This window comes from Pteropus alecto, unplaced genomic scaffold (assembly GCF_000325575.1).
Source record: "Pteropus alecto unplaced genomic scaffold, ASM32557v1 scaffold145, whole genome shotgun sequence".
Taxonomy (NCBI): Eukaryota; Metazoa; Chordata; class Mammalia; order Chiroptera; family Pteropodidae; genus Pteropus; species Pteropus alecto.
In genome coordinates this window covers 180,593-206,288 of record NW_006436285.1, presented here as the reverse complement: position 1 = coordinate 206,288, position 25,696 = coordinate 180,593, and the positions used below count along the sequence as shown (strand labels likewise).

At 48.8% G+C, this 25,696-nt stretch overlaps 1 protein-coding gene across 3 annotated transcripts in view; it reads left to right on the top strand.

Moving 5' to 3' along the window:
- The window catches only part of ELF4 (E74 like ETS transcription factor 4), a 37,150-nt gene extending 12,160 nt beyond the window's left edge, over window positions 1–24,990 (top strand). Inside the window, exons 2-9 of one of the 3 annotated variants that reach the window (XM_015589869.2) lie at window positions 11,263–11,538; window positions 15,005–15,158; window positions 15,598–15,690; window positions 17,063–17,254; window positions 17,951–18,034; window positions 18,104–18,296; window positions 18,870–19,247; window positions 20,113–24,990. In XM_015589869.2, the coding sequence (XP_015445355.1) occupies window positions 11,467–11,538; window positions 15,005–15,158; window positions 15,598–15,690; window positions 17,063–17,254; window positions 17,951–18,034; window positions 18,104–18,296; window positions 18,870–19,247; window positions 20,113–20,929 (1,983 nt within the window). In that variant the 5' untranslated portion in view covers window positions 11,263–11,466 and the 3' untranslated portion in view covers window positions 20,930–24,990. Of the gene's footprint in view, window positions 1–11,262; window positions 11,539–15,004; window positions 15,177–15,597; window positions 15,691–17,046; window positions 17,255–17,950; window positions 18,035–18,103; window positions 18,297–18,869; window positions 19,248–20,112 lie in introns of those variants that run through there. The other 2 variants (XM_006912496.3, XM_025047227.1) reach the window with 2 other exon arrangements.
- Window positions 24,991–25,696: the final 706 nt, after the last annotated feature.

The following is a 25,696-nucleotide window of genomic DNA, read 5'->3' as shown; positions in this document are numbered from 1 at the left end:
GAACCTCAGAGCTGGTGGAGACTTTTGCAAGGGGTCACCAAACTCATTTACTTCACTTTTCAGATGCGGATACTGAGATCCAGAGAAGGCCATAGCCACACTCATGCAGACCTAAGTTATAGCCCCTGCTCTAGAGCATTTTCCATTGCCTACCCTGTTGCTTTAGGTCCAGCCACCAATCCTCATGTATTGGGCTGGCCCTGCCTTGCACATTTTGTGAACCTCGGCAGTTATCCTTGCTTAGGATTATGGGGAGGCTGATAGGAAGAAAGAGCCCCAGAGTCATAAATCAGAAGACCTGGAGTCTGGCCTGAGCTGTTCTGTCAACTTGCATGTGGCTTTGATTGAGCTGCTGCCCCGCCTCCCAGGCCTCTTTTTTTTTTAAATAACAGCTTTATTAGACACAGTTCAAAACCGTATAATTCACCTAATTAAAGTGCATGATTATGATTCAGTGGCTTTTAGTATACTCAGAGTTACATATGCATCACCACAATCCATCTTAGAATATTTTCACCACACCATAAAGAAACAATACCCATTAGCAGTCACTACCCCTTTCCTCCCAACCTCTGGGTCTCAGTTTTGAAGAGATATTTTCTGTAGAAGCATTTTTTGTGTGTGGAGTGGGAGGAGAAACAGCAATTTTGTTCAGGCAAATTGGCTAACCCAGCTTACTGAGAACTTAGATATGAAATTCTACTACAGAGAAGAATCGGGTAGGCCCAGAGGTAAGCCCCTGGCCATGGGCTTGGCACCTGTGAGGTGCTCAGGGTTGACTTTCTATAAATATTTGCATAAACATGTGAACCAACACCCTAAGATAAGAACTCAGACTTACATTATGTGTAAGCCGAGAGCCCGTGTATATTTATGGGGCAGGGACCATGCCATGGCCACTCCAGGTCTGGAGCCAGGAACTCTCTGGAAATGGTAAGTCCCTGAGGTACAAGAATAGCATTAGCCTCCTTCATACCAGAGCTAGAAGCCTCCTAATCCACAATATCCTTCCTCTACAGCTGGCCACAGGGGCTCGATTTGTCACCATTTTGATGCAGACTTGGCCCAGGGAAGTTAGGGATGGGACATTGGCTTGGGAAACTTTTGTTGAAAGGGCATCCTAGAGGCTCTGAGCCTTCGAAGTTGAGTGTGGTGAGAAAGAACTGAGCTAGGGATCTGAGCAGATGCTCACCAGCACGGAGCAGTGGGAAAGCAGGCTTTGACGGATGAAGGTCATACAGGCCTAGGTTTGAGTTCTCCCTCCATTCTTGACAGGCAGTGTGACCTTGGTCATATTACTTAATCTTTTCTGACCCTCACTTCTGCTGTTTTTTAAATGGAACTATTAAGACAAGATTATTACCAAAAGATTTAACTGAAAACAAGGTTTGAGGGGTGAAATAGTTGGAAATAAACCCCAGCTCTGCCATTGACTAGCTACTTTGTAGATATGTTGGAAGAATTAAAGGAGAGAGCCCATGTAGTAAAGTGCCTGGTGTGACACCAGCCGCACACAGCTTGTACCCAACAGATGTAAGTCCCTGCCACCTTCCCTGTGCTCCACCCTTTCACCCTGTAACTTTTACTGTTTTGCTCTCTTCCTTAGAAGCAGAGGGAATGACTTGAAGTGATATCAGAGGTAGAAAAAGAAAATTTTGACCACGTTTAAACAAGTGCTTATGTCCCTCTGTTCTTCCCCAAACAGGTTAATGGCCAGGGCCACAGTGACCACACCCACCATCCCAGGTACAGCGCTAGGTCAGATCAGTGCCAATCCCGCAAGCGCTTGCCCTGAGCTGGCACTAATCTCAAGCACTTCCACCCGCTCCTCCTTGTGCTTTCCAAACATGTCCCACCAGCTTTGAGTTGGGCTTGTAACCAAACCATGGCCCTGGATTTGTACTGCAGATGTACAGGGGCTGGCAGGAGCCCAGGTGCACATCCAGATGTTGTCTCTGAGGCTTCCTTGGTGACCCGCATACCAGCTGTGAAGCAGTATTTACTACAATTTGCAGGGGTGGAAAAACAGGCTTGTGTGGAGCAGTCACTCTCCTCAGGAGCTATAGGGCCTTATCACTGGGGCACAGGATTCTATTTGCCATGGGGGGGCTGTAGAGGGAGTAGGGAGGGGGAAAGTGGGATTCTGCTCTTTTGACAGGAGGCCTGGCTGGGCAGGGCTCTTGGCCAAAGGCACATGAGCATGGATGACCTTTCAGAGCAGAGAGAGGTATAAAGACCATCTTCCCATACATTTTTTTGTTGGCCCACACAGAACCATCATTTCTAGGGCAGCTCTATAGCTTCTGTCACTACTATTTGAACCTCATGGAACAATATTATCACAGGGGGACCAAGCTATTGTGTCTATCCGCTACTAGGCCCCCACCTCAGGCATCAAGGTTTCTAGAACCATGATCATGGACTTCTAACCTGTCCTCAGGAGGACTGATAGCTGGACAGAGGTCCGGGGCCTCAAGCTGCTACTGCTTCTCTGACCCATTGCCCTAGGAAGACTTGGCAGAGCTGGTCACCTGCCTGCAGGATTCCTCATGGGCACAGAGCCCCATCGCTAGGAGCCCCACCTTGCAAGGGCATCTGGGAGGTATTTACAAGTGGAAGTCACCACACCAAATCAGCCTTAGCTATGTAATGTGATAGCTTCCTATTCCATCACTCAGAAAATGACACTACCCTTGACCCACATATAATACTTTGCTCTCCATTGTTGCTTCTGTCCATTTGGTGCTAGGGATAAGTACAATCATGAAGTGACATTGATTTCAGTGTCACCTGCCCCTCCAAATTAACCCCATTGTTGACCGCTTTCCCCAGGCTCTTGCTTTAACCAGCCCCTCCATTCGAAGCCACCAGGGCTAGTCCTCAGCCCAGCTGGGCATTAACCTCAGCATTTGTAGTCCAGTCTCTTACCCAATCCTCTAAGGCCAGGCTCACTTAGTCCCCAAGGTGATTGCTAGATAAGGTGATGAACTCAGCTCTTCTCATCTGCTAACAGGAGAGGGTTTGTGGAGACAGCCCCATTTGCCTCCCAGGTCACTGCTCCCCTAGCCCAAGCAGGCTGGCAGAGTTTCTGCTGGGGCATCCCCTTGTGTAGACAGCTGTCTCCTCAGCCTTCCTGTGAGGGATCCTCCCCACTCACTCAAAGGGCCCCTTCCTTTCCTGTACTCTCTGACCTGTGAGAGAGGGCAGGGGTGGGGCTGGGTGGGCCAGTAGGCCCCAAAGGGGAAACTGCTGAAACTCCTGGGACAGGAAGTGGCAGAGAGGAGCTGTTTCCTCTGGCAAAGCAAGGGTGTGGTAAAAGCTGGCTCTACCTCCTGCCTGTCAGCTGTGGGCCCTGGGAGGCTGGGGAGAGCTGAGAGCCCTTCTTTCCCTGCCTCCACCCCCACACACAAATGGAGGCTCCTGGCCCACCGGATTGAAGGGGGAGATCTCTCAGAGGAAAGTATCTTTTTTGCAGTGAGAAGAATTCTGAGAAAAGGGCAGACAGATCAGCAGAAGAGAAGGGTGGGGTGAGGAGGTAAGTATGGAGTCAGGGGGGCCCACAGTAGCAGCGGAAAACCACAGCTGGGCAGGGGATTCTTCTGTAAGCTCTTGTTCTGAGATAAAATGATCAGGATTGTGCCTGCTCAAAAGTGCAGGAGTTGGAAATGCAGCAGATGACTGACTCTCTAAATCCTAGGGCTAGAAAAGACCTTCGACCATCCGGTCCAACCTCTCATTGTTCAGCTGAGGAAACTGAGGCCCACAAAACAGAAGTGATTTGCTCAAGGTCACACCATGGGCAGAGCCAAGGCTAGGACTGACTTTCTGTTGAAAAGCTGTTAAGTTTGTATATAGTGTTCCACACCTTCCTTCAGGCACCTGAGTGCTCTGTGACATCCTTCTCAGAAATGAACTTTATGAATTTATTCACACTGGAGGGGAGTGAAATCTTTAGTCCAGGAGCGAGAAAACTTTTCCTGCAAAGGACCAATTAGTAAATAATTTAAGGCTTTGTGGCCCATACAAACTTTGTCGCAAAAATTCAACTTATCATGCAAAAGTAGCCACAGATAATACATAAATAAATGAGCATAGGTGTGTTCCAATAAAACTTTATTTGTGAACACTGAAATTTGAACTTCGTATAATTCTCATGTGGCATGAAATATTATCCTTTGGATTTTCTCCCCAATATTTAAAAACGTAAAACTATTCTTAGCTTACAGGCCATACAACAACAGATGGTGGACTGGAGTTGACACATGGGCCATAGTTTGTGATCCTTAGTTTAGTGTAAGAGGTCAAGCTGAAGTGTTAGGAGGAGGAGAGGAGGAGGAGAGAATATACCAGGTGGGGAGAAAGCAGGTAAGGCGTTTGCTTCAGATCTTGAATGCCCTGTGGGAACTGGAGCCACAGACTTAGGGGACACTGCGAATAAAGGTGGGGAGGTGGAGAAGTCGATGTGAAAGTTCTATGTGTTCTGCACATGCGTGGCCGCATTGTTATTTGCCAGCCCTGGGTCTTTGGCTGCTGTTCATACTCACCAGAGGAAAGGTTTGGTTTTTGAAGATGCCGAGAGACAATGAGGAGGGGAGGAAGAGAGATCCCCTTGGGAGTCACAGCAGCTAGCTGTGTGACCTTGAGCAAGTCACTTCTCCTGCCTCAGGAAGTTGGTGTCTGCAGCTAGGTGATAGGAGGGATGGATGTGATGATTTTTCAAGGTCCCTTTTAACTTTGATATATCATGGGACTCTGAGTCAAGGAGAGGCTTTAAGCAGTGTGGGTGAGGGGGAGGAAGACCCCTGGGAGCTCATGGTGACATCAGAGCTGAGACTGCCCTCCCTGTCTTCCCACGTCACCCCCACCATAAGCCATATTTCCACCTCATCCTTCCTTGCGCCCTCCTCTCTGTGCAGGGAACACTGCTTTTGCTGGCCTGGGAAGTGGCTGGGGGGAGGGGGCATTTGGAAGAGTACCCAGAACCAAGAAGGCAGTGAACCCAATGTGGCCCTTCCAACCAGGGAGTATCCCAGATTTGAGCTAGGAACCTCTGACTCAGTTTCTAGGGCACTCACTGGCAAGAACCTTGACAAAAAACACTGTCCCTTCAGTAAAAGTTATTTGACCTAATAGCCTGTCGGCGCAGAGTTAGAGATTACCCTAGCTTTCAAAAAACCCACTAATGGATGTAATTAATCTCTGGTCAGTATTTCTGTTCTCTCTCACCCCTCTTCCCCCATGGATACAAGCAGGCCTTCTTAGGGGTAGGGGTGGAGTGTGTGCCATGTGAAGTCACCTTTCATTTGTCACATGCAACCTTCTACCAGAGTATTGTATCTGTACTGCCAGCCTCACCAGGCCAGGCCTGTTCCTTTGGCCACTGAAGGCCTATCGAGGCCCTTCTGGCCAGGTGTGTGTGTGTGTGTGTGTGTGTGTAGCAAATGACTCTCTGGGTCCTCTTTTCTTTTTTACCATTCCTGGGTTTTTTGAGGTAATGCCAACTTCAAAATGTCCAAGTCGAACTCATCTTCTTGCCATGTTTCCTGCCCTAATCATTCCATATCCCTTAACATTCTTACAGCAAAAACAGGCTACATATCTTGGAGTCTCTACAACGACACTGTCATCTTTCTCCTTCGGGGTAGCTCTGGAATTCACCTTCTGGGTTCCAGCTGCCCACCTCGTCTCCTTCCATCTTCCCCACTCATACATTAGACAAAACCAATCTTCCTAATGAACTGCTTGCTTTGTGCCCCTCCCTTGGTCAAGCATCTACAGTAACTCCCAGTAGCTTTCCATATTTCACATTCTGCTGCCTGGTGGGTCTCGGGCCTATGCACTTATTCAGCTGATTTCTCTGACCACCCAATCCCTCTCCCCATAGTCAATCTGGTTTCTTCTCTCTATCATAAGTTTTACGGTTGTCAGTTATGCCCCCCTCCATTTTTATTTTATCCCACTATCTCCATTTCCCCTTCTTCCTGTCCATATAGGTAAAAATATGCTGACTACTTAATGAGTGACAGTGACCAAACGACAAATCAGACCCGGAAATTGAAAAACATGTTTGAGACATAACAGAAAGTTTTCACCTAAATTAACTCACTGCCCTGTCAGGACCATCCTTTGGGCTAGGGTGGTTGTCCCCGTTTCACAGAGGGGGAAGGGGACCTGCCTAAACCCCAAGGCAAAGCTGTATTTTCTTGCTGGAACCCCATGATTTTACAGTCTGCTGGGACTTATGGGGTCCCCCTCTACGCTCTTGCTGGTGGCCCACCATACTGGGGTTCAGTAGCTGCCTTGGACTTGACTTTGCTCCCCTTTCCTGCAATGTGTTCTCCTGTCATTAACTTGTCTTTCACATCTCAGAAGAGCTTAGTGCCCTTCTGCCTCTTCCCTGTCTCTGAAGCACTAGAGACAAGAATGTGTTAGCCGCAGGCACCTCTAGGAAGTGCTGTTTTGGCTTTCTCAGGCAAGGCTCCTGGGAGTCAGAGCAGCCAGGAAATCAGGTTCCCTTTGTCAGTAACCCTTCCCCTGCCCCTCCTCCCCTATTGGGCTTCTGTAGTGCTCTTCTTGTCACTTAACCACATCCCAAAGGGCTGGGGCAGGGTGAAGGTGGTAAGGACAGGGTACCAGGAGCACTCCAACCACAGCAGCCCCTCCCTATGTGGCCCCCAACCCAGGTGAGGAGCCAGCCCCTCCAAGCCAACAATAGAAAGCCTCCGGCCTCATCTTATGTTCTGGAGCCAGTGGTGGGACTTCTAGGGCCCTCATGGGGCCCCAGTTCCACTTGGTCTCTGGGAGGTCATCTGAAACTAATTATCTGGATGAGTGCTTTTTAATTTTCAGTGTTTTCCCACCACCATCTTCATTCACCTGAGACTTTCTGGTGAGCATCTGCTAAGCCTGGATTACCCTCAGCCCTCACCCACTTTAAGGATGACAGAAACCACAGCCCAGAAAGAGGGCTGACTTTTCCAGGGTCACACATCTTGTTGGGATGTAGCCAGGAGAAGGCTTCCCTCCTCCTCCCCCAACTTGGCCAGCTATGGCACACACTGTAGGTCGCCTAGTGGATCTCCTGGAAAAAGAAGAGGGGACATTTCTCTGTCTGCAGTCTGCTATCTCCTGCAGCCCTAATTGTCCCCCCACTGGGACAGCTCAGGGCCTGAGAAGGTAGAGACAAGACTAGAGCTGAGAAAGGCTTGGGACAGCTGGAGAGCAGCTCTGTGTCTGCCTCACCACCAAAGCAAGCCCTGTACTGGAATCAGGCAGTGACCAAGGGCCAAGGAAAGAAACTGGATTTCTTGTGAATACGCACAGAGAAACCTCAACCAACAGAGCTTACAAAACCTTTATTTTTCCCCTCCCTCTTCCTGATTTCATCTTAAATGGAGAGGGTGGTAGAAAGAAAGGAATACAGGGGAGGAGCTGACAAAATAGCTGTGACTGTGGTCCCCTTGCTGGGCATTTGCTCAAGGAGGAGAGTTCAGCTTGTGATCTGAGTCAAGGTTGTGCAGGAATCCTTTGGATGGGTTACCTCTGCTCTTTTTGTGGTCCGTGGCTAGAGATTGGATCCCTGACTCTGGCCTTCTGTCTCTTAAATACATGTCATTGGTCACATGGTACATCATGCAAATTTGCTGCTGGATGACTATTAGCTGGAGGAGGGGCTGTTTTTCAGTGGAGGGTACAGCTATTCCTGGGGTAGTCTCCATTTTGTTTGTGGTTGTGGGGGAAGAGTGTTGACGGAGTGGGAAATGGCATGAAGGAAATTGTCACTTCCTTTCCAGAGAATTCCAGAAAGGTTTCATAGGGGACCGGGTATTTTAGAAGTGAGAGCTGGCATGGAGGGGACAAAGAACTGGAGGACAAGAACTCTGCTTTGTGGCCCAGCTGACCATCTGGCCCCTATGTTTCCTGGCATGTGTGGAAATGCCATGGGTGTTAGCAATTCAGTGAGAGCCATTGGCTCAACTAAATGGGTATAGATTTAAACTTACTCCACAGAGACTGTGGATGTGGTTTTCACATAGGGGCAGCTTCCTGTAGAGGAGGCCCTGGTGGGTGGATGCTGGACACCGCTTGACATGTTCCAGTGACAGCCCCAGAAAGGGTCTTTATGTCTGAAGGGGACCCAGGTGTGGTGACACAGGAGCAGCTCAAACCACTTGTATTTTGCTATTTTGGTTTTGAAATGCAGTCAGAACCACAAAGAGTCAGAGGTGTGCATTTGCAGGCAGAGGATGTAGGCTCCCTCGCTTGCTCGATTCCTCCTGTGACACACACAGACTCACACACAACATCTAGGGGCCATATGCTCTCACGGAGGCTTTGCTTTCAGCCCAGGTAGGACAGGCCCTAGGAGCCAGGGATCTTGCAGTGGCCTTGAAGGCAGTCAAAGATGTGGAGCTTTTGCCACCCTGGGTGCAGACTTTCACTGCAGCTGTGCAATGATGGGGCTGGGTGGGGAGAATTCACCACTGGTTACTAAGGGTTCCCAGGTTCCTCAGTTCCTTGTGCCAAGTGTTTGTGTGTACCTCCTAAAACCCCTACTTGCCAGCAAGAATTTGTCCAGGGCTCTTGGCTACTGAAGCTATGTCCCAGTCTGTAAGGACGCTGGGGAGGGAAGCCCCTGGTGTGGGCCTCTGCAGCCAACAGCAAGACGGGCTTTCTGTGGTGATGTCTTCTTTGGTTTCAGGTTCCTGGGAGAGGGAGGTTATTTTGAGGGACTTTGGGAGGTGGTTCAGGGGAAAGTAAGTGAACATGCAAATGAGCCTCTCCCCACCTCTCACTTTCAAATCCTCAAACATCTGAAGGGGGTGGGATGAAACTTTCTGGACTGGAAGGTTCATTGGGGCAGAGGGAGGGGGAGTTTTCTTAACCTTGGCCAAGTGTCTCCACATTTGGGACACATGGGCACACCCTACACAGGTGTATATCTATGGTGTGTTTGCACACCTATGTTGTAAATTGCAGTGCAGAAATATACGATGTAACAGAGAGTGCACACATTCCTCTCACTCTTGTATGAGCCAGAGTACAGGACACTAACTCCACACCCAGTGCACACATGGATATACTTCCCAGAAAACACATCTCACTGGTACCGACTCGCCGGTACCATTTATTCATTCATTCATTTATTCATTCATGGTTTCTGTAAACATGAATTGAGTGTCTGCTACATGTAAAGCACAGTACAAGGTGCTAAAGTTTCATCAATGACCAACATTGTCCCTGCTCTCAAGGAAGCCACTGTCTAATGGGAGAGGTAAGGAAGGTGCACAGAAGTTCCACAGGCTGAGGTCATGAGCAGTGAACTTGCAAACATGAAATACTGGTATCTGTGCAGAGAAGCCAAAGAGATGAGCAAACCTAGAGGGAAGGCCCATAGTGCAATGACCTTGTGGGGAGAGGGAGCAGATACAGGAGTTCAGAAGTTTTATGTTTAGACAAAGTGGGACTAGGTGAAAGTGATAGCCTTTCATTTGATTTGTTTGAGAATACTTCCTGGAGGCAGACAGCCTACCTGTGGGAGGGTGACAGGAGACTGGGTCTCATGCAGGTTCAGGGATGGGTGGAACTCAGGTGAGGACCATTGTTTCATCAGTGCCTCCTCTCTGTCCTAGCAGGCATCAGTCTTTCATTCACCCAAAGGGAAACAGACCTGACAGGTTGAGTTGAGAGACTTCTCAGAGTTTTTGTTGGGGGTGGGTAGAAAGGTGTGGGGGTGAAGATGGGGGTGGGGAGAGGGTGGAGCCAGCCCTGTGGGCTAACGGAAAGGAAGTGGGAGAGGCCTGGGGGTAAAGCGGTCATCAGGGAGGTCACCCATGGTCCCCCTTCCTTCCCTCCCCTTTGCCCCTCTCTGAAGTTCCTCATTTCTTTCCAGGCAAGGAGAAGATTTTGCCACCCTGGCACTGCCAAAAGAGTGTCAAGGATGTAGGGGTCAAGTCTGTTGTTCCCACTATGGTGCGTGACCCCAGTTCTTCAGGCGCTCATGGTTGAACTAGGCTGTCTGTATGTAGACCCACTTCACGTGCACACACACACACATTCTACTAAAAACAGAACCCTAAGAGCCAAAGACCTGGCACCTAGAAGTGGGGAAGCCCAACTGTTTAGGGCTGGAGGAGTGGAGTAGACTGGCAGGAAAGATGTGCAAGGAGTGGCAGCTAAGGCTTTGGGAAGCAGGCATGAATGTGGACCGTAGACAACATGTATGAGAGTAGTAAGCAAAGGAAACAATTGGAGGCCTGGATGCCATGTGAATGCCTGAGGTGCAGATTGTGAGCACAAGAGGCATTCAAGGAGAAGAGGGACATGTGGTCTACAGTAAATAGATGTCCTGGAAAAGGGGGGCCTCTGACCCAGACCTGGAGGATGAGAAATGTTCTTTGCGCCCCTCCTCCAGCTGGGGCTCTCCTTAGAAGTTCCCAGGGTGACAGTTCAATCTTGAAACTGAAAGCAAAGCTGAACCAAGAACATAAACCCACAACCAGCACAGAAGCCATCATCTCTGGCCAAGCAGCAGTGGTGACAGAGTGGTGACAAGTGCACACAGCGTATGTCCCACTTGTCCCTCTGTCTCCAGGCTCTCTGGAGGTGTGGCCATGTCTGAGAGTCCCATCCCCACAAGCAGGGTCAGGCTGACAACACAAGCCTCACAGTGAGACATTTCTTCCTCTGTAGACTCTGCCCTTGAGAGCTAGGTGGCCCTCACTCCTGGGTTAAACTGAGCTAGGCAGAGTATGGAAGAGTACCCTGTACACCTGTGGGTCCTCCCCCGCCACAAGATTCTTTCTTGAGCCAAGGGAATTTTAGGGATTTTTCATGCTATTGCTCCATTCATGAGGCTTTGAATTTCCTTGTAGCTGCACCCTGGAGATTAATCTTCAGGGTGGAGAGAGACCAGAGTCCCTATATCTGTCATCTTCTCCAGAAGAGTGAGGGAAGGATGGGAGGGAGGCTATGTATCTTCAAGGCCAGCTCAGGTACAAATGCTGGTGACTCAGACTGGCGCTGAGGCCTGGCCACTTCCCACTGGAGGTGACTCAGTTAATTTCCTCTTTTTCCTCCTTCCGTTACCTACCTCCTTTTTTCTCCTTTCCTGGTCTTCTCCCATTGTCCTCCCTTTTCAGCCATCCCTCTTCTGGCAGTCTGCATTGGCATGGCAGGGTCATTCTGGCTCACCAGCTGTCCTGGGAACAGAGCTCAAGGGAGGTGACTTACTCACTGCCCCCATCTCTTCCTTCTCTCTAGGTTACTCCTGCAATTGTCCAGCCCATCTTGCAGCCTTGAACCTGGCTTAGATCACCACCTACTCCAGCTCTCTACACCCCATATTCTGCTGTGGCTCAGGGTAGGCTCTAAGCTCCAAGGTACCTGAGCAACATCTCTTCGTCAAGAAAACCCCGCAGCTCCAGAGAGCCCTGCGAATCCTGCTGTCAGCTCTGAGAAGACAGCATGGCTATTACTCTGCAGTCTAGTGACCTGATATTTGAATTTGCGAGCAACGGGATGGATGATATACACCAGGTATGGCCCCAGAGAACAGAGCTTGATCAGATAGACACAGACAGGCAGGCAGACAGCCAGTAAGCCAGCCAGCTGGCCAGCTAGCTAGTCAGCAAATATTGATCAAGCACCTACTTGGTTCAGGGCACTGGGTCTGCTTGCCAGCCAGACTGTGTGCCAGCTAGTCACTCATGAGTCCATTCAGTAATCATTGGGTGGTCATTTAGTGAGCCAGTTGCCCACGTTCAACTACAGGACACATGCAGTCACCAAGTCAGCCAAGCAGCTGCTAAATACATCACCTGAGCTGTTGGCCAGTCAGCAACGTGGGCTGAATGCACAGGTGTGCGCTGACCTTCCTGTGCATTTTCAGTCACTTCCCTTCACCACTAGCGCCATAGTAAGAAACTGTTGGAACAACCACATAGCAAGAGTGAACATCGCCAGCTAGAACTGCAGGGCAGAGTCCAATCAGTGGCACCTTCAGACTCATGTCTCTAGCCTGGTTGGTGAATCTTTCCATAACTGTCTTGCAGCTTCAATCTGAGATTCAGGATAAACTGGAAATGGGGGTCTTTAGGTGGGAGGAAGTTGGAAAATAGGACAGACTTCAGATGCTTGGGCCCCCACTGCTCCATACCTTGCCCTACACTGGGGCTAAGAGAGCATATTTTCTGTGCACTTAGCTATACCCATTGGATGGTGTCCTGTCACACTCATTGCCATCCTTCATTCCCTTCTTTTCACAAACTGGAGAAGAGGCAACCAGGTACTGTAGAAGGAATGAAAGATTAGGAGTCAGCAATCCTGGGTTCTGATCTCAGTTTGGCCACCTAGGCAAGTCCTGTCCACTACCCTATCTGGTTGCCATCTCTCTCCATCTTCACCAAGAGTAGATTCAACTGGATCTCAGCCTAATTCTGATGCTCTCTATCCTAAATCCTTGCAAGGATGGAATACTGCCTTATCTCTAGCCGCCTACAGAAGGCTGCCCCCTAGTGGGCTTTGAGCACATTGTAATTTCTGTCTACCTGGGTCTTCAGTTTTATTGAACACCTCTGGTTTGCCTAGCCTTGTGGAAAGCGTTATGGGATGAGAAAGTAAGAAAAATATAACCTTAACTGGGTTCTCAATGCTACTGGTCATTTTTTGCTTGTTTCTAGCCTGCTTAGCAACTGTTTCTGTTCTTCATAGAGGCTGTTCATAGAAGCTCTCAACCCTGTATCTCCCGACACCACACGTGCCCTTCCACCCTCAGTAGACAGCCTCTCCCCCAACTCACAGAGAACCTCAAAGCCAAGGATGCCCTCCGTTTCCCTTTATCCTCCCTTTTATTGATAAGAGCACTGTTCTTATTTCCTTTCTACTGACCTGGCAGGAAGAAGTGTCCCTCTTCCTTCCAAGGGTAATTTCCGTGCTTGTGCCTAACCTCATCTCTCCTATTTCCTTCAAGACCTCAAGCCATCGATCACCTCCTTTCTCTCATATCTTTTAGTCCTCTTAGACCTTTCTGCTAAACCTAGAACATCTTCAGGTTTCCCCAACCTTAAAAAAAAACCTTGCCTCTCTTCCACCCACCTCCTTCAAAATACCACCTTTTTAGCACCGTTTTTTCTCCCCAGCATAGTCTCCACCCTCTGTGTTTATATTCTTACTTCTCTTCTTTCACTCTTTTTAGGAAACAATTTTTATTGCAAAATGTATCATTAATACAAAAAAGTGCATAAATCACATATATGTGTGTGTGTATGTACATGTATATATACTTAAAGAATAATTATATAATGAACATCCATGAACTCACCACCCAGGTTAAGAAATAAAATGTTACCAGTCTCCTAAAAGCCCCTGATACCTAAAACAATGAGAACCTACTCTTTGCCAGACCCTGTTTAAGTACTTTATATATATTGATCCATTTAAACAATCCTATGGGGTCCATAATATGATCACCCCAATTTTATAAATGAGGAAACCGATGCACCAGAAAGGTTAGGTAAAATGCCCAAGGTCATACTGCCAGTAAGTAGCAGTGTTTGGTTTCAAACCCAGGCAGTCTGGCTCTATATCAGCATAATCCAATAGAATGTTCTGAGATGCTAAAGGTGTTCTATATTTGAGCTATCTAGTATGAGGCCACTAGTCACATGTGGCTATGGAGCACTTGAACCTTGGCTAGCACAACTGAAGAACTGATTCTTAATCTTGAAAAAAAAATTGCATTTATATTTAAATAGTTACTCATGGTTAGTGGCTATCATATTGGACAGATAGCTCTTAACTTTATGACCTTAATCACTATACCCTACTGCCTGCCTCAGTCTGTCCTCTTTGTGATCCATTGTAATGTACCTTGGGACCCCAGCACTCCCCTGAAACTGCTCTAGCCAGGGTGACTGCCCAACTCAAAGGAGTTTTATCAGTGTTTATTACTCTGGATCCTTCAGGAACACTAGGCAAGACTGAGCATTCTCATTCTTTTTCCATGAAGAAATTATTAACAGTCCCATGAAAGAAAATTTGGAAAATACAGAAAAGTAGAAAGAAGGGGGAAAAAATTACCCAAGTCCCACAACCAAAATATAATAATTATGAGCATGCTGATAGATTTCCTTCTATACATAATTTTTTAAAAATTTAAATTTGAAAAACCACACTCCTTTTTTCTTTAGCTTTGTTTGATTTTAGAACAGCTATGTCCTCCTGGGGTCGAATTCTCATCCCGATAATTTTATCCCTTCCAAAGGATTTAGCAACCACCCTTTTGAGCTCCTGGAAACATATTTTTTACTCCCTCAGAGGTATCTCCATTTTAAATATCTCTAAGGTAACTCAAACTCACCATATTCAGACACTGGTACCCCTTACCTTTCTCCAAAAACCTGCCCCTCTTCCTCCCGCGTCCCCCCTTAACATGAACAATATCCTTATGTACTCATTGAATCAAGCTGGAAATTGGAACAGTCTCTCCAACCCAGGCAGGGGCTGGGGCCTTACTTTTCTACCTCTATAATGCCCCTGTTTTTCCATCTTCATTGCCACAGACCGAGCCCCAAGATGTCCACGATCTGAACCCCTAACTCTGGTACCCAATCCTGACTGTAGGCTGAGTCAGGATTGGCTATAGATCAAGCCCCTTGTCCTTGCCACTGAGTAATCCTTTCCCATTGGCCTCAGAATGAGCCTAACCCTTCTCTTAGACTGAGCACCAACCCTGGCCATGGATTAACTCGTAACTACAACCAATTAACATTGCCTGCCCTTGGTTTAGCACAGGTAGTACAGAGCTAACCCATCGCTATTAATTAAGAATCCACTCAAAGTATCATTTAGTGAGGTTGGACCCAGAGTAATGTCATCTCATACGAAGGACAGCCTCTGAGGACTCTAAGAATTAGGAATTGTAAGAAGGATCAGATTTTCTGGTAGTGTGGGCTTCCTGGAAGTGGCAGATAGGTCTTGAACCAGATCCCTCTCTTCTCCACAGCTGGAAGACCCCTCAGTGTTCCCAGCTGTGATTGTGGAGCAGGTACCCTACCCTGAATTACTGCATCTCTACTCAGGACTGGAACTGGATGACGTTCACAATGGCATCATAACGGACAGGACCTTGTGCATGACGCAGGATCAGATCTTGGAGGGTAGTTTTTTGGTAGCAGGTCTGTCCCCTTCTTGGGCAGGGAATGTGTGGTGGAGGTGGAGAAAGGGATTCTGTCTTCAGGGAACAGTATTCCACAATTGCTTCTAGTGATACATGCAGCAAGGGCAAAGGCCCCAACAGTTGGAAATTAGATGGGGCTCTTAGGACAAACAAAAGGGTAGTACCACTTCATAGAAGAGAGACATCTAAATGGATTCGTGATCTTTTAAGATTGAGGGGAACAATGAGGAGTGGAGACGGCTGGGGTGGGTGTAGAGAGAAGGTGGAAGATTAGGGTGAGAGGTGCGTTGGTCCCTTTCTGGCTATCTCTTGGCTCCTTAGCACCACTCTCTGGGCTGGCCTTGGTTATGGCTGTACCCCCTGCCCTGTACCCTGAGAGAACTTTTCTTCTTCCTTCCCACCATGGAACCTGGAACTAGATGACAATGAAGCAACCTCACAAACCATGTCAGCCACTGAAGTGTTGCTCAATGTTGAGTCTCCCAACAACATCCTGGATGAGAAGCAGATCTGTAAGTTTGAACCCCGGTGTCTTAACTCAAGGCAACACAAAATGGCATTTTAAAAGATTGCATCTGTGTATTGGATTCTCAGGCACATGTACATGCAGGCATGTGTACCCACACCCACCAACATACACATAAACATGCTCTTGAGCTGTGACTGGAATGGGAGGGGGCAAGAGGGCACTGTAGACAAGGAAAAGATGGCCAGGGTCACTTTTTTCCCGATTTTTAAATTGTGGTAAAATATACATGAAATTGACCACCTCAACCATTCATCAGTGGTATTAAGTTCATTTGTATGGTTGTGCAGCTATCATCACCATCCATCTCCAGAACTCTTTTCATCTTGCAAAACTGAAACTCTGTACCCATTAAACAACAACTCCCCATTTACCCTCTCCCCTCAGCCTCTGGCAGCCACCCTTCTATTTTCTGTCTCTATGAATTTGACTCCTTATATAAGTGGAATCATACAGTGCTTCTCTTTGGGGGACTGGCTTATTTCATTAAGTATAATGTCCTCAAGGCCTGTTCATATTGTAGCACATGTCAGAATTTCCTTCCTTTTAAAGGTTGAATACTATTGGCCAGAGTGACTTTTCAGGCCCGTCTGCTCTCTTACTGGGCTCCCAGGAGGGCTATGCAGTGTGTGGCTTATTTTAAAATGTACCAGGCTTGGAACCCCCTCATCCCTTCCTTGTTCTTAGACGTTGGCCCTCAGTCACCAGAAGGCCCCCAAGGCAGGCTTCTCCCTCAGGAACCCCTCAAACATTTGCTCTGACTCCACAGGAGGATCCTTGGCCCTAACTGCCCCTTCCCAAGGGGGAGCTGGGATACAGTGCAAGAAAGCAAGCCCTGAAGCTGCCAGTTAAGAGTCCTAGCATTTCTAATCCTAGCTCTGTCACTAATATTCATTCAGGATTCAACAGATAGTTACTGAATGCGTACATGTACCAGGTACCAACTTGCTGTGTGACTTGGGCACATGCCCTGCCATCTCTAGGTCTAAGTTTCCTCATCAAGAAAGCAGAAGAATTTGATTAAATTTTGTCTAAGGCCCCTTCCAGTTGTAAAAATGAGTGAATGACTAAATCAAGGTGGCCCTTTACCCTGGGTGTCACCTGGAACTTCCTCACCAGCAGTAGTGGGCTCAAAATGTGACAGCCATGATTGGGGCTGGCTCATGCCCACAACTCTGCAGATGTTTCCTCTCCTCATGGTGCAAGACACATGAGGCGTTTTCAGGTGTATCTTGTGTCTGGGCTGAGGGGAACAGTAACTCTGCCTTCTCTGGGAGCCTGCCGTACTCTTGAGTGCTGGGAGACCATGCTCCCACCCTGCACTGGGCCTCAGCCACCTCAGGCCTTTATTCTTGCAGTCAACACCTCCGAAATGCTTCCAGACTCAGACTCTGCTCCAGCCGTCACTCTGCCCAACTACTTGTTTCCTGTCTCTGAGCCCGATGCCCTGAACAGAGCTGGTGACGCTGGTGACCAGGAGGGGCATTCTCTGGAGGAGAAGGTCCCCAGAGAGGAAGGTGCCAAGAAGACTGGAAAATCAAAGAAGAGAAGTAAGAGAGGGAGAGAGGGAGAGGGAGAGGAAGAGAGAGAGGCTTCAATGGGGAGGGTGGTAGGAGAGGGAGACCTTAGAGGTAAATGGGTAGAGGCTCACAGACACATGTTGAATCTTAGGCTGTTCAGACACCAGTCTTGGCCCTCTGGCCAGTCCCTCGTCCCATGGGGGCCACTGCCATGTGCTTATCTTCCTTCCGGGCACTCATGGAGCCAAGACTGTATATGAGAGAGGACTTTGGGCTTTCCCAAGCCCCAGTGTTATTGATTTACTTGGGTGATGGCTGGATGATACTTCTTTGTCAGCGTGGCAACCAAAACTCCAATGCCACAGTTACCTGCAGTTTCACTTTTAGGCTGTCTTTTCATTTCAAAAATTAGGGTAGATGAGTTCTGTTCTTCTAAGGGTGACTTAGAAGAACAACGTGTGCATGCACTACATTGCCCCACACCATAGCGGTGTTCTGTTTTACCTTTGGGGCCTGAAAATGCAGGTGGACCATTGGGTAGGTGCACGTACCTGAGGGCTTTGGCCATGGAGAGTGATCCTGGACCACCAGCCCTGGTGACCTGGCTCTTTCTTGTCTGTCTTGTCACTCCCAACTTGATAAGCTCTGGGCTCTCCTTCCTGGAAGCCTGCCCTGGAGCTCTTGTCATGGTCTCAGCCTCATCCTGCTCTCACCTTCTCCTCACAGTCCGGAAGACAAAGGGCACCCGCAGTACCTCACCTGTCACTGACCCCAGCATCCCCATTCGGAAGAAATCTAAGGATGGCAAAGGTAGGGCTGGGAGTCAGGTGAGGTGGGAAAAGAGCCGGGGCCACCCCTCACTGGCTTTCCCCTCTGCAGGCAGCACCATCTATCTGTGGGAGTTCCTCCTGGCACTTCTGCAAGACAGAAATACCTGCCCCAAGTACATCAAGTGGACCCAGCGAGAGAAAGGCATCTTCAAGTTGGTGGATTCCAAAGCTGTGTCCAAGCTATGGGGGAAGCAGAAAAACAAACCTGACATGAACTATGAGACAATGGGGCGGGCACTAAGGTAGGAGTTGCTGGGGGACCCTGCCCTGAGTCACCAAGCTCTGCTTATGTGCAAGGAGGCCCTCCCACTTTAGGGTCTCCTAACTTTGCTATTTGCATACCCCTAAACCCATTCCCCAAGCCACCTCTGGGAGGAAAAATTTCCTCCCTCTTGTAGCTCTGTCTTAGCTTTTTTTCCTTTAGTACGAGAACATTTTAGGGCCTCCCATCCCCAAGAAAGGCTTTCTTCACATTCTTCAAGCCAAGGACCTAGGGAGATGGGCCAGAGTTACCCATAGTTAGTCTCAGCTGGGGGACTGCTAAATCCCCCATCATCTATCCATCCCTTCCCATCATCCTTCACTCACCCCTTATCCTCTACCCCAAAGCAGGGTGGGGGTTGGTATTTGAAACTCCTTTTTCTGGATCCTTTGAGTCCTCATGGGAGATCTCAGAAATTTCATAAAAGCTTTCCAAGTCCAAGAGTCTCTTGCTCTTGCCTGTGGGCTCCTGTCTGGCCCTGGCCACTCTTTGCCTCATGCCTGCTCTGCCTTGGAGGGTGGTATGTCCCTAACTCCCCACTCCTTGTTCCCAGATATTACTACCAAAGGGGCATTCTTGCCAAAGTTGAAGGGCAGAGGCTGGTGTACCAGTTTAAGGAGATGCCCAAGGACCTAGTGGTGATCGAAGATGAAGATGAGAGAAGTGAAGTCAAAGAGGCATCCCCTCAGGCCTCCACTGCCACTGCCTCCTCCATGAGCACTGCTCGGAGAACCAGCTCCAGGGTTTCATGCAGGCCTGCCTCCCAGAGCAACAGTAGCCCTCCCTGGGAAAAGCCGAGGGTTCAGCACGTTGGTCTACAGCCATCTGCGAGTCTGGAATTAGGACTGTCTCTAGATGAGGAGAGCCCCACTACCTCCACTGTGTTTGTCTCTCCATCTGAGGGCCAGGCCAAACTCACCAAAGCTGTGAGGTAAGGACACGCAAGGCATTATGAGTCTTCCCATAATACCTCAGATTGAGGGGGGGCCTCAGTTTTCAACCTCTTGCAAAGCTCTGCTATATGTCCAGTCTTGTGGGATCCTCGCAGAATCCCTGGGAAACCAGTGGGGACATCTGTTGGTCAAGAGAGGAAAAGCAACTTGCCCGTGGTCACATACTAAAGTAATGGTAAAGCCAGCACTTGACCTGGGGTAGGGGGGCTTCTGATACCAGCTGGAGCTCTTCGTTTCACTCCAAAGTGCTCCCCAATCAGCCACCAGAGGCTTCCACATCTCCCCCCCGCCCCACGAACCATCTCCACTCCATAAAAGAGGCAACAGAGAATGTTACAGAGAGGCTCACTCTACTTTCCTGAGGCCCTCCAGGCCCACCTGGTAAGCTCTTGATACTTGTACATGCTAAGTGCTTCCAGTTTTCTGTGAAAGACAATTGGACTTTATCTTTCTGGCATGGGTCACCAAAATGCTCTTCTAAGGAGGGAAGGCAGTAGAATGAAGCAGTTAGGAACACGAACTCAAGTCAGAGAGCCTAGATGTGAGTCCTTGCTATTAGCTGTGTAATGTAGGGCAAGTGACATAACCTCTCTGTGCCTCAGTTTCCTCAAGCTGTAAAATCAGATTAATCTTATTCAATTCATGGGCTGTTTTGAAGATTGAGGGAAATACTATCTGTCAATAATTTTGAGTATTTCTGACCTATACTAAGTACTCAGTAAGTATTAGCTGAAACAATGAAGAAATAAAACACCTTCAGCTCCTTTCCTTCTGTGCCCTCCTTTCTAGCCAGTTAGGAGATGCTTCCTGCCTTAACCAAATCTCTTGTCTGTTTCTTCTCAGTGCTTCGTCAGTACCCAGCAATATCCACCTAGGAGTGGCCCCTGTGGGGTCAAGCTCAGCCTTGACCCTGCAGACAATCCCGCTAACCACAGTGCTGACCAACGGGCCTTCTACCAGTACTACTGCTTCAACCCAGCTAGTTCTCCAGAGTGTTCCACCTGCTTCGACCTTCAAGGACACCTTCAAGGACACCTTCACTTTGCAGGCCTCCTTCCCCCTGAACACCAGTTTCCAAGAGAGCCAGGTGGCAGCACCGGGGACTCCGCTGATTCTCAGTGGCCTCCCCCAACTTCTGGCTGGGCCCAACCATCCGACTAATCCAGCAGCACCCCCAGTCACAGGGGCTGGAGCAACAGGGCCCAGCTCTCAGCCCCCTGGGACTGTCATTGCTGCCTTCATCAGGACTTCCAGTGCTACAGCAGCTCCTGGGGTCAAGGAGGGGCCACTGAGGCCCTCCTCATATGTGCAGGGCATGGTGACCGGGGCCCCCATGGAGGGACTGCTGGTTCCTGAAGAGACCCTGAGGGAGCTCCTGAGGGATCAGGCTCACCTTCAGCCACTTCCAACCCACGTGGTTTCAAGGGGTTCCCACAATCCAAGCCATCTGGGAAACCAGACTTTCTCTCCTCCCAGCCGCCCAACTGTTGGGCTGACCCCAGTGGCTGAACTTGAGCTCTCCTCAGGCTCAGGGTCCCTGTTTATGGCTGAGCCTAGCGTGAGCACATCTGGGAGCCTGCTGACTAGATCCCCAACCTCAGCCCCCTTCTCTCCATTTAACCCCACTTCTCTCATTAAGATGGAGCCCCATGACATATAAACAGAGGTGTGGGGAAAGTATGACCTGCCAGGAAAAGCTGAGCAGCATTTTCATATGGACTGCCTCTAGCAGAGACTGACTTAAATAGCTCACCTGCCCTTAAATTTTGGTGAGATGTTAATACACCATATCCTCTTTGTCACCCACCCCTGCCTGATATCACTATGGCCAAGCTATGCCCAGTTTGAGCATTCCTGGCGTCAGACCATGGCCTTCAAGAGTATTAAGGGATATGTTTTTATCAGGGGTGATGGATTGATGTGGTGATGAAGGGATAATCTCTTGAGAAGGTGGTGGCCATGGAGGGTGCAGGGGCTTCATGGGAGGAGCCCTAATTTGCCTGGTTGTATTTCACCATCTGTGTTCCCTCTACAGAGAACTTACTATCCCATACGTGAATATCTCGGTATGTATTTTGAGTGTACTCATGGGTCTGTATTTTTGTTTCTTTAGAACGAGGGTGCACCTATGAGATATTCAAGAACATGTGTCTCTCTGTGGGTCAGTTGCAGAGGTGAGGATTTGTTTTAAGGAAAAGCATTCTCTAGTTCCCTTTGTACAAACCAAAATTCCGTTGCTCTGAGACTATGGGGTGCAGGTTGGATCCCCCAAATCTAGAGAGATGTCACAGAGCTAGAGCAGGTCCAGGGTAGCAGAGCTTTGATTGGCGTGTGTGTTGGAACAGATGCAGTTCTAGGGGCAGAAGGCCGAGTGGGATAAAAGCACAAGAGAGGGAAAAGAACTCAGCGCTGGTGAGCAGCCCCCAGCCTAGACTGAGGCCCTCTTCCTGGAGTCGGCCTCATTACCCAACACACTTGTCAGCATGCTGGAACCTTGGCCACCCTAGAAGGCTGTGCTGAAGTGTTAGAAAGGGGCCGAGTGTCCCTCCAGAATCAGACCCAGCCACCAAGTCTGACTTAAATGTTTGCATAAAGGGTTGGAGCTGTAAGACCATTCTTTGCACCTGGCTTACACCCTGAGTCCTGGGTTCTGTCTTGATTCATTTCACTCCTGATATTTTCCTGCTGTCAGGCATTGCTGGGGGTAGCTGTGTAGCAGTGTAGATTGTGTCTGCTTCCATTGCTGCTCATGTTTGCCCGTTGCACAGCCCACCTTCTAATCATCTTGTAAGTTTGCCAACCCACCTGCCCCCACCATGCCTACAGCAGACATTCAAGTGGACCGTTGCCCCTGTTCTCCAACTTTCACACCTGACCAATTCCTTCTTCACCAAGAAAACAGGAGCCAACAGATATGAGCTCCCATGGCACCTCTCCTGCCTCTACATGGCTCCTTGCTTTCCTTTTTCCTCTCTCTGAGGAAGGGTCAGCCAATTGTCTCTTAAAGTCAACTCTTCAGCTTAGGACCTGGATCTTCCCCTCTCCCTTCTTTGAATTAGCTTGCCTCTCTCCTGCCAAATTTGGGGGCAACGCTAAGAGCTAAGACATATCAACCTTGGAAATAATTACATTATCTGGTGAATTTGGTTAATGTGAATCAATGCCTTAGGACCTTGGCTGTGTCCTCAGTGCAAAACCATCCACTTGATCTAACTACCTCCCCAGGTTGTTCTTCTTTCTCTCCTAGTCACTGCCAAGCCTACTATCATCCTCTCCCACTTTTGTTTTCCCCCACAAGGGAATCATATATAGTTGTGCAGGTGTATTGATTATACATTCTAGCACTTGGCATTAAAGTGCTTTTTTTCTAATAAAATCAGTTTTTTTTTGACAATTTCCTGATGGTGGAAAGAGACACCTTTGAAATTTTTTTGTATAAAGGTGCTGCATGGGTTATGGGTGGCCCTGACCCCTTCACCTCAACTCCATAAAACTCATCATTTGAAGGTCACTTATGTCTCCATGGTAACATCAAACGTCTTCAAAGTTTTTGGCTCCTGTGAACCCTCACAGCATGGGACACTACCTCTCATCCCCGCTAGCACTAGCCAGACTCAACTTTGCCCTCCATAGCCCGGTTCTGTGCCCATGCTGGCTCTGCATCTGTGAGTATCCCCCAAGAGTCTCATCCATCCTCTTGGCTTTGGCTCAGCTCTTCAGGGATGAGTAAGAAATCTAGAGCTGCAGCCCCCACTTTTCTCCTCAGCTCCTGGCTTGCATGTCCATGGTCCTGCTGGACATTTCCACCTAGATGCCCACAAGGCCCTTAAAAACAGCCCCTCTCCTGAAAGCTGATTTTGAAAGTCTTTCCATACGCACAAAACCCTGCCAAGAAAAAAACAAAACGAAAAGCTGTCATGACTTGCCTATTTCTATTAATGATGCCCCCATTTTCCTGACCTAAGCTGGACATTTCAGAGTCATCTGATGGTTAACTTCACTTGACCCCATCCTCTCCCCATCTCCTGAAGTCCAGCACCACTTGCTATATATTTCAAATCTGGCCTTTCCACCACATTTCCAGAGCCTCAAATTACCCAGAGCTTATCCCCCTCCCCAGACACATCTATAGCCCTGCTGTGACCTGTCTTGTCCCCTCCAATCTGCCAGGGCACCAGTTCTGATCTTCCTCTGCTAAAAAGAATTCAGGGGATCCTCATTGCCTACAGGTAGGGGTGACACTCAAAATACCTAACCTCTAATCCAGTGGTCCCCAACCTTTTTGGCATCAGGGACTGGTACTCCTATGAGAATCTAATGCCTGATGATCTAAGGTGGAGCTGAGGCAGTGATGCTACCACTGGGGAACGGCTGCAAATACAGATGAAACTTCATTCACTTGCCCACCACTCACCTCCTGCTATGCAGCCCAGTTCCTAACAGGCCATGGACCGGTATCAGTCCAAGGCCCAGGGGTTAGGGTCTCCACTTTAATCCATTCTAGGATTAGAAACCATTTGCTGAATCATGAGGCTGTCCAAGGGTCCTGGAGGAGGGCATTTGAGAGCTCAGGGCAGTAGTTCCAAAAGTATTTTGAGCTTAGCATAATCTCTGTCTTCAGACAAAGTCCCAAGTCCTTGACCTTCCATCAAGGTACTTTGTCACTGGGTCCCATCTGACTTACCAGCTGTCTTCTTACATTGCTTCTCCCACCTCCTGTATTGCTCCAGCCAAAACGATGGGCTTGCTGGCCTTTGAACAAGCCTGTTTGAGTTTCCCTGTGTTCTTGCTTTACTTGGTTCTGCTCAACCAGAATGTTCCTCCAACCCCTCTAATACCAATTTAATCCTATTCATCCTTCAAGACTCAATTCATGAGAGCTGACTCCCCAGAGTTCTTTATTTGAAACTCATAGCAATTGCTACTCTTTAGGCAACTGACCACAAATAGCCTGTGACATCTTCTCTATTATAATCACAAACTGTTACTTAAAATTGTCAATGACCTGGACTTATTTAGTCTCCCAAATTAGCATGTTATCTTCTGAGGGGTGGGTGACTATATCACTCAAAGCAGGGCACACTACATACCAAGCATCTAGTGAGCAAATGGTTACTGATTGAACTGGTGAGCGATGAGGACCAAACTTTGAGGTAGATGACACCAACCCCTCCTCTGCATAGGCACTCACCCCGGGTGTTCCACAGCCCAGGGCCTGCAGTCCTTGACTCAGTGCCCTCATGGTTCCCCCACCCGAGTTGTTACTGTTTTGAACACTCCTGTACTCCTAAAGAAACTTCCCTGTCCAGTTTCTTCCCTAACTCAAAGTGTTAAATGAGCTAATTTGATAAACTAACCTGTGCTGACATAGTTATGGGAGAGGGCTAGCAGAGAACCTTGGGAGACATTCATTTTAACCAGGGTCGTGTGGCAACAACATCCCTGCCTTCTCAATGGTTTAATGGAGTTAAGAGACTCGATACTTGCCCCCAGGAACTGATGTATTACTCCCTCCTCTGGGCTCCCACAGCACTTTGTATATACCTCTTACTGTAGCACTTAGCACATGGTAGCTCCTTAGTTACGTGTTTATATGTTTCCCCTCCGATAGACTGTGAGCTCCTCAAGGACAGGGACTGTGTGTTAGTCACTGATGTATCCCCAGCACCTAGCACAGCACCTAGCACACAGTAGGTGCTCAATAAATGTTTATTGAAAGAATGAATGAGTCCTGTATCTAGTCATGGGGTTGTAGTCCTATACTATGGCAGGTAAGGAGAGAGGACAACCCATATTTAGGGGCTACCAGAGCTTTTTGAGCTCTCATGTAACACTGCAGGAAGCTGTTCCAAGGAGCCCAAGGCTGCTGTGTTTTCCTGTCACCAGGTGTTATGGGTGACTCCTGAACTCCTGCCCTTTGCTGCTGCTCCTTCCTGGGACAGCTTCACCACTATTTCCTCATTCCTGGGTGGGACTGATAGGTCAGGCCCGGTGGGAGAGGCAGGACAAGAAGTTATTCTCAGGAACATAGGTCTTTCTGACTTTATTATGTATTTTTAAAGAGGCACTTGCCTCCAACTCCAAAGCGGCTGGATCCAAGATGAGGGAACTCATTCCTCTCCCCGCTCCCAAGGCTGGAAGTCCCAGGCAGTCTCAGCCCCCGAGAGCCCCGGTCCTGGCATGTGAGATGTAAGGGCCGATGTCCAGCAGGGGGCGCTGTCAAGCTGGTGATAGCTGGCAGGTGGTTGGCCGAGCCCAGAGGGACAGGCGGTTGAGGCGGGGCCTGCCGCTCCCAACATCTTCCCGTCGCTCTATACTGACCCTGCGCCCCCCTATCCCTAGAGGCGGCTCCAGTCCCCGCCAAGGTCTTCCATTACTCTCAAGCTTCGAACTTTCCCTGGGTCCCAGCCCCCTCCACTTTACAAGG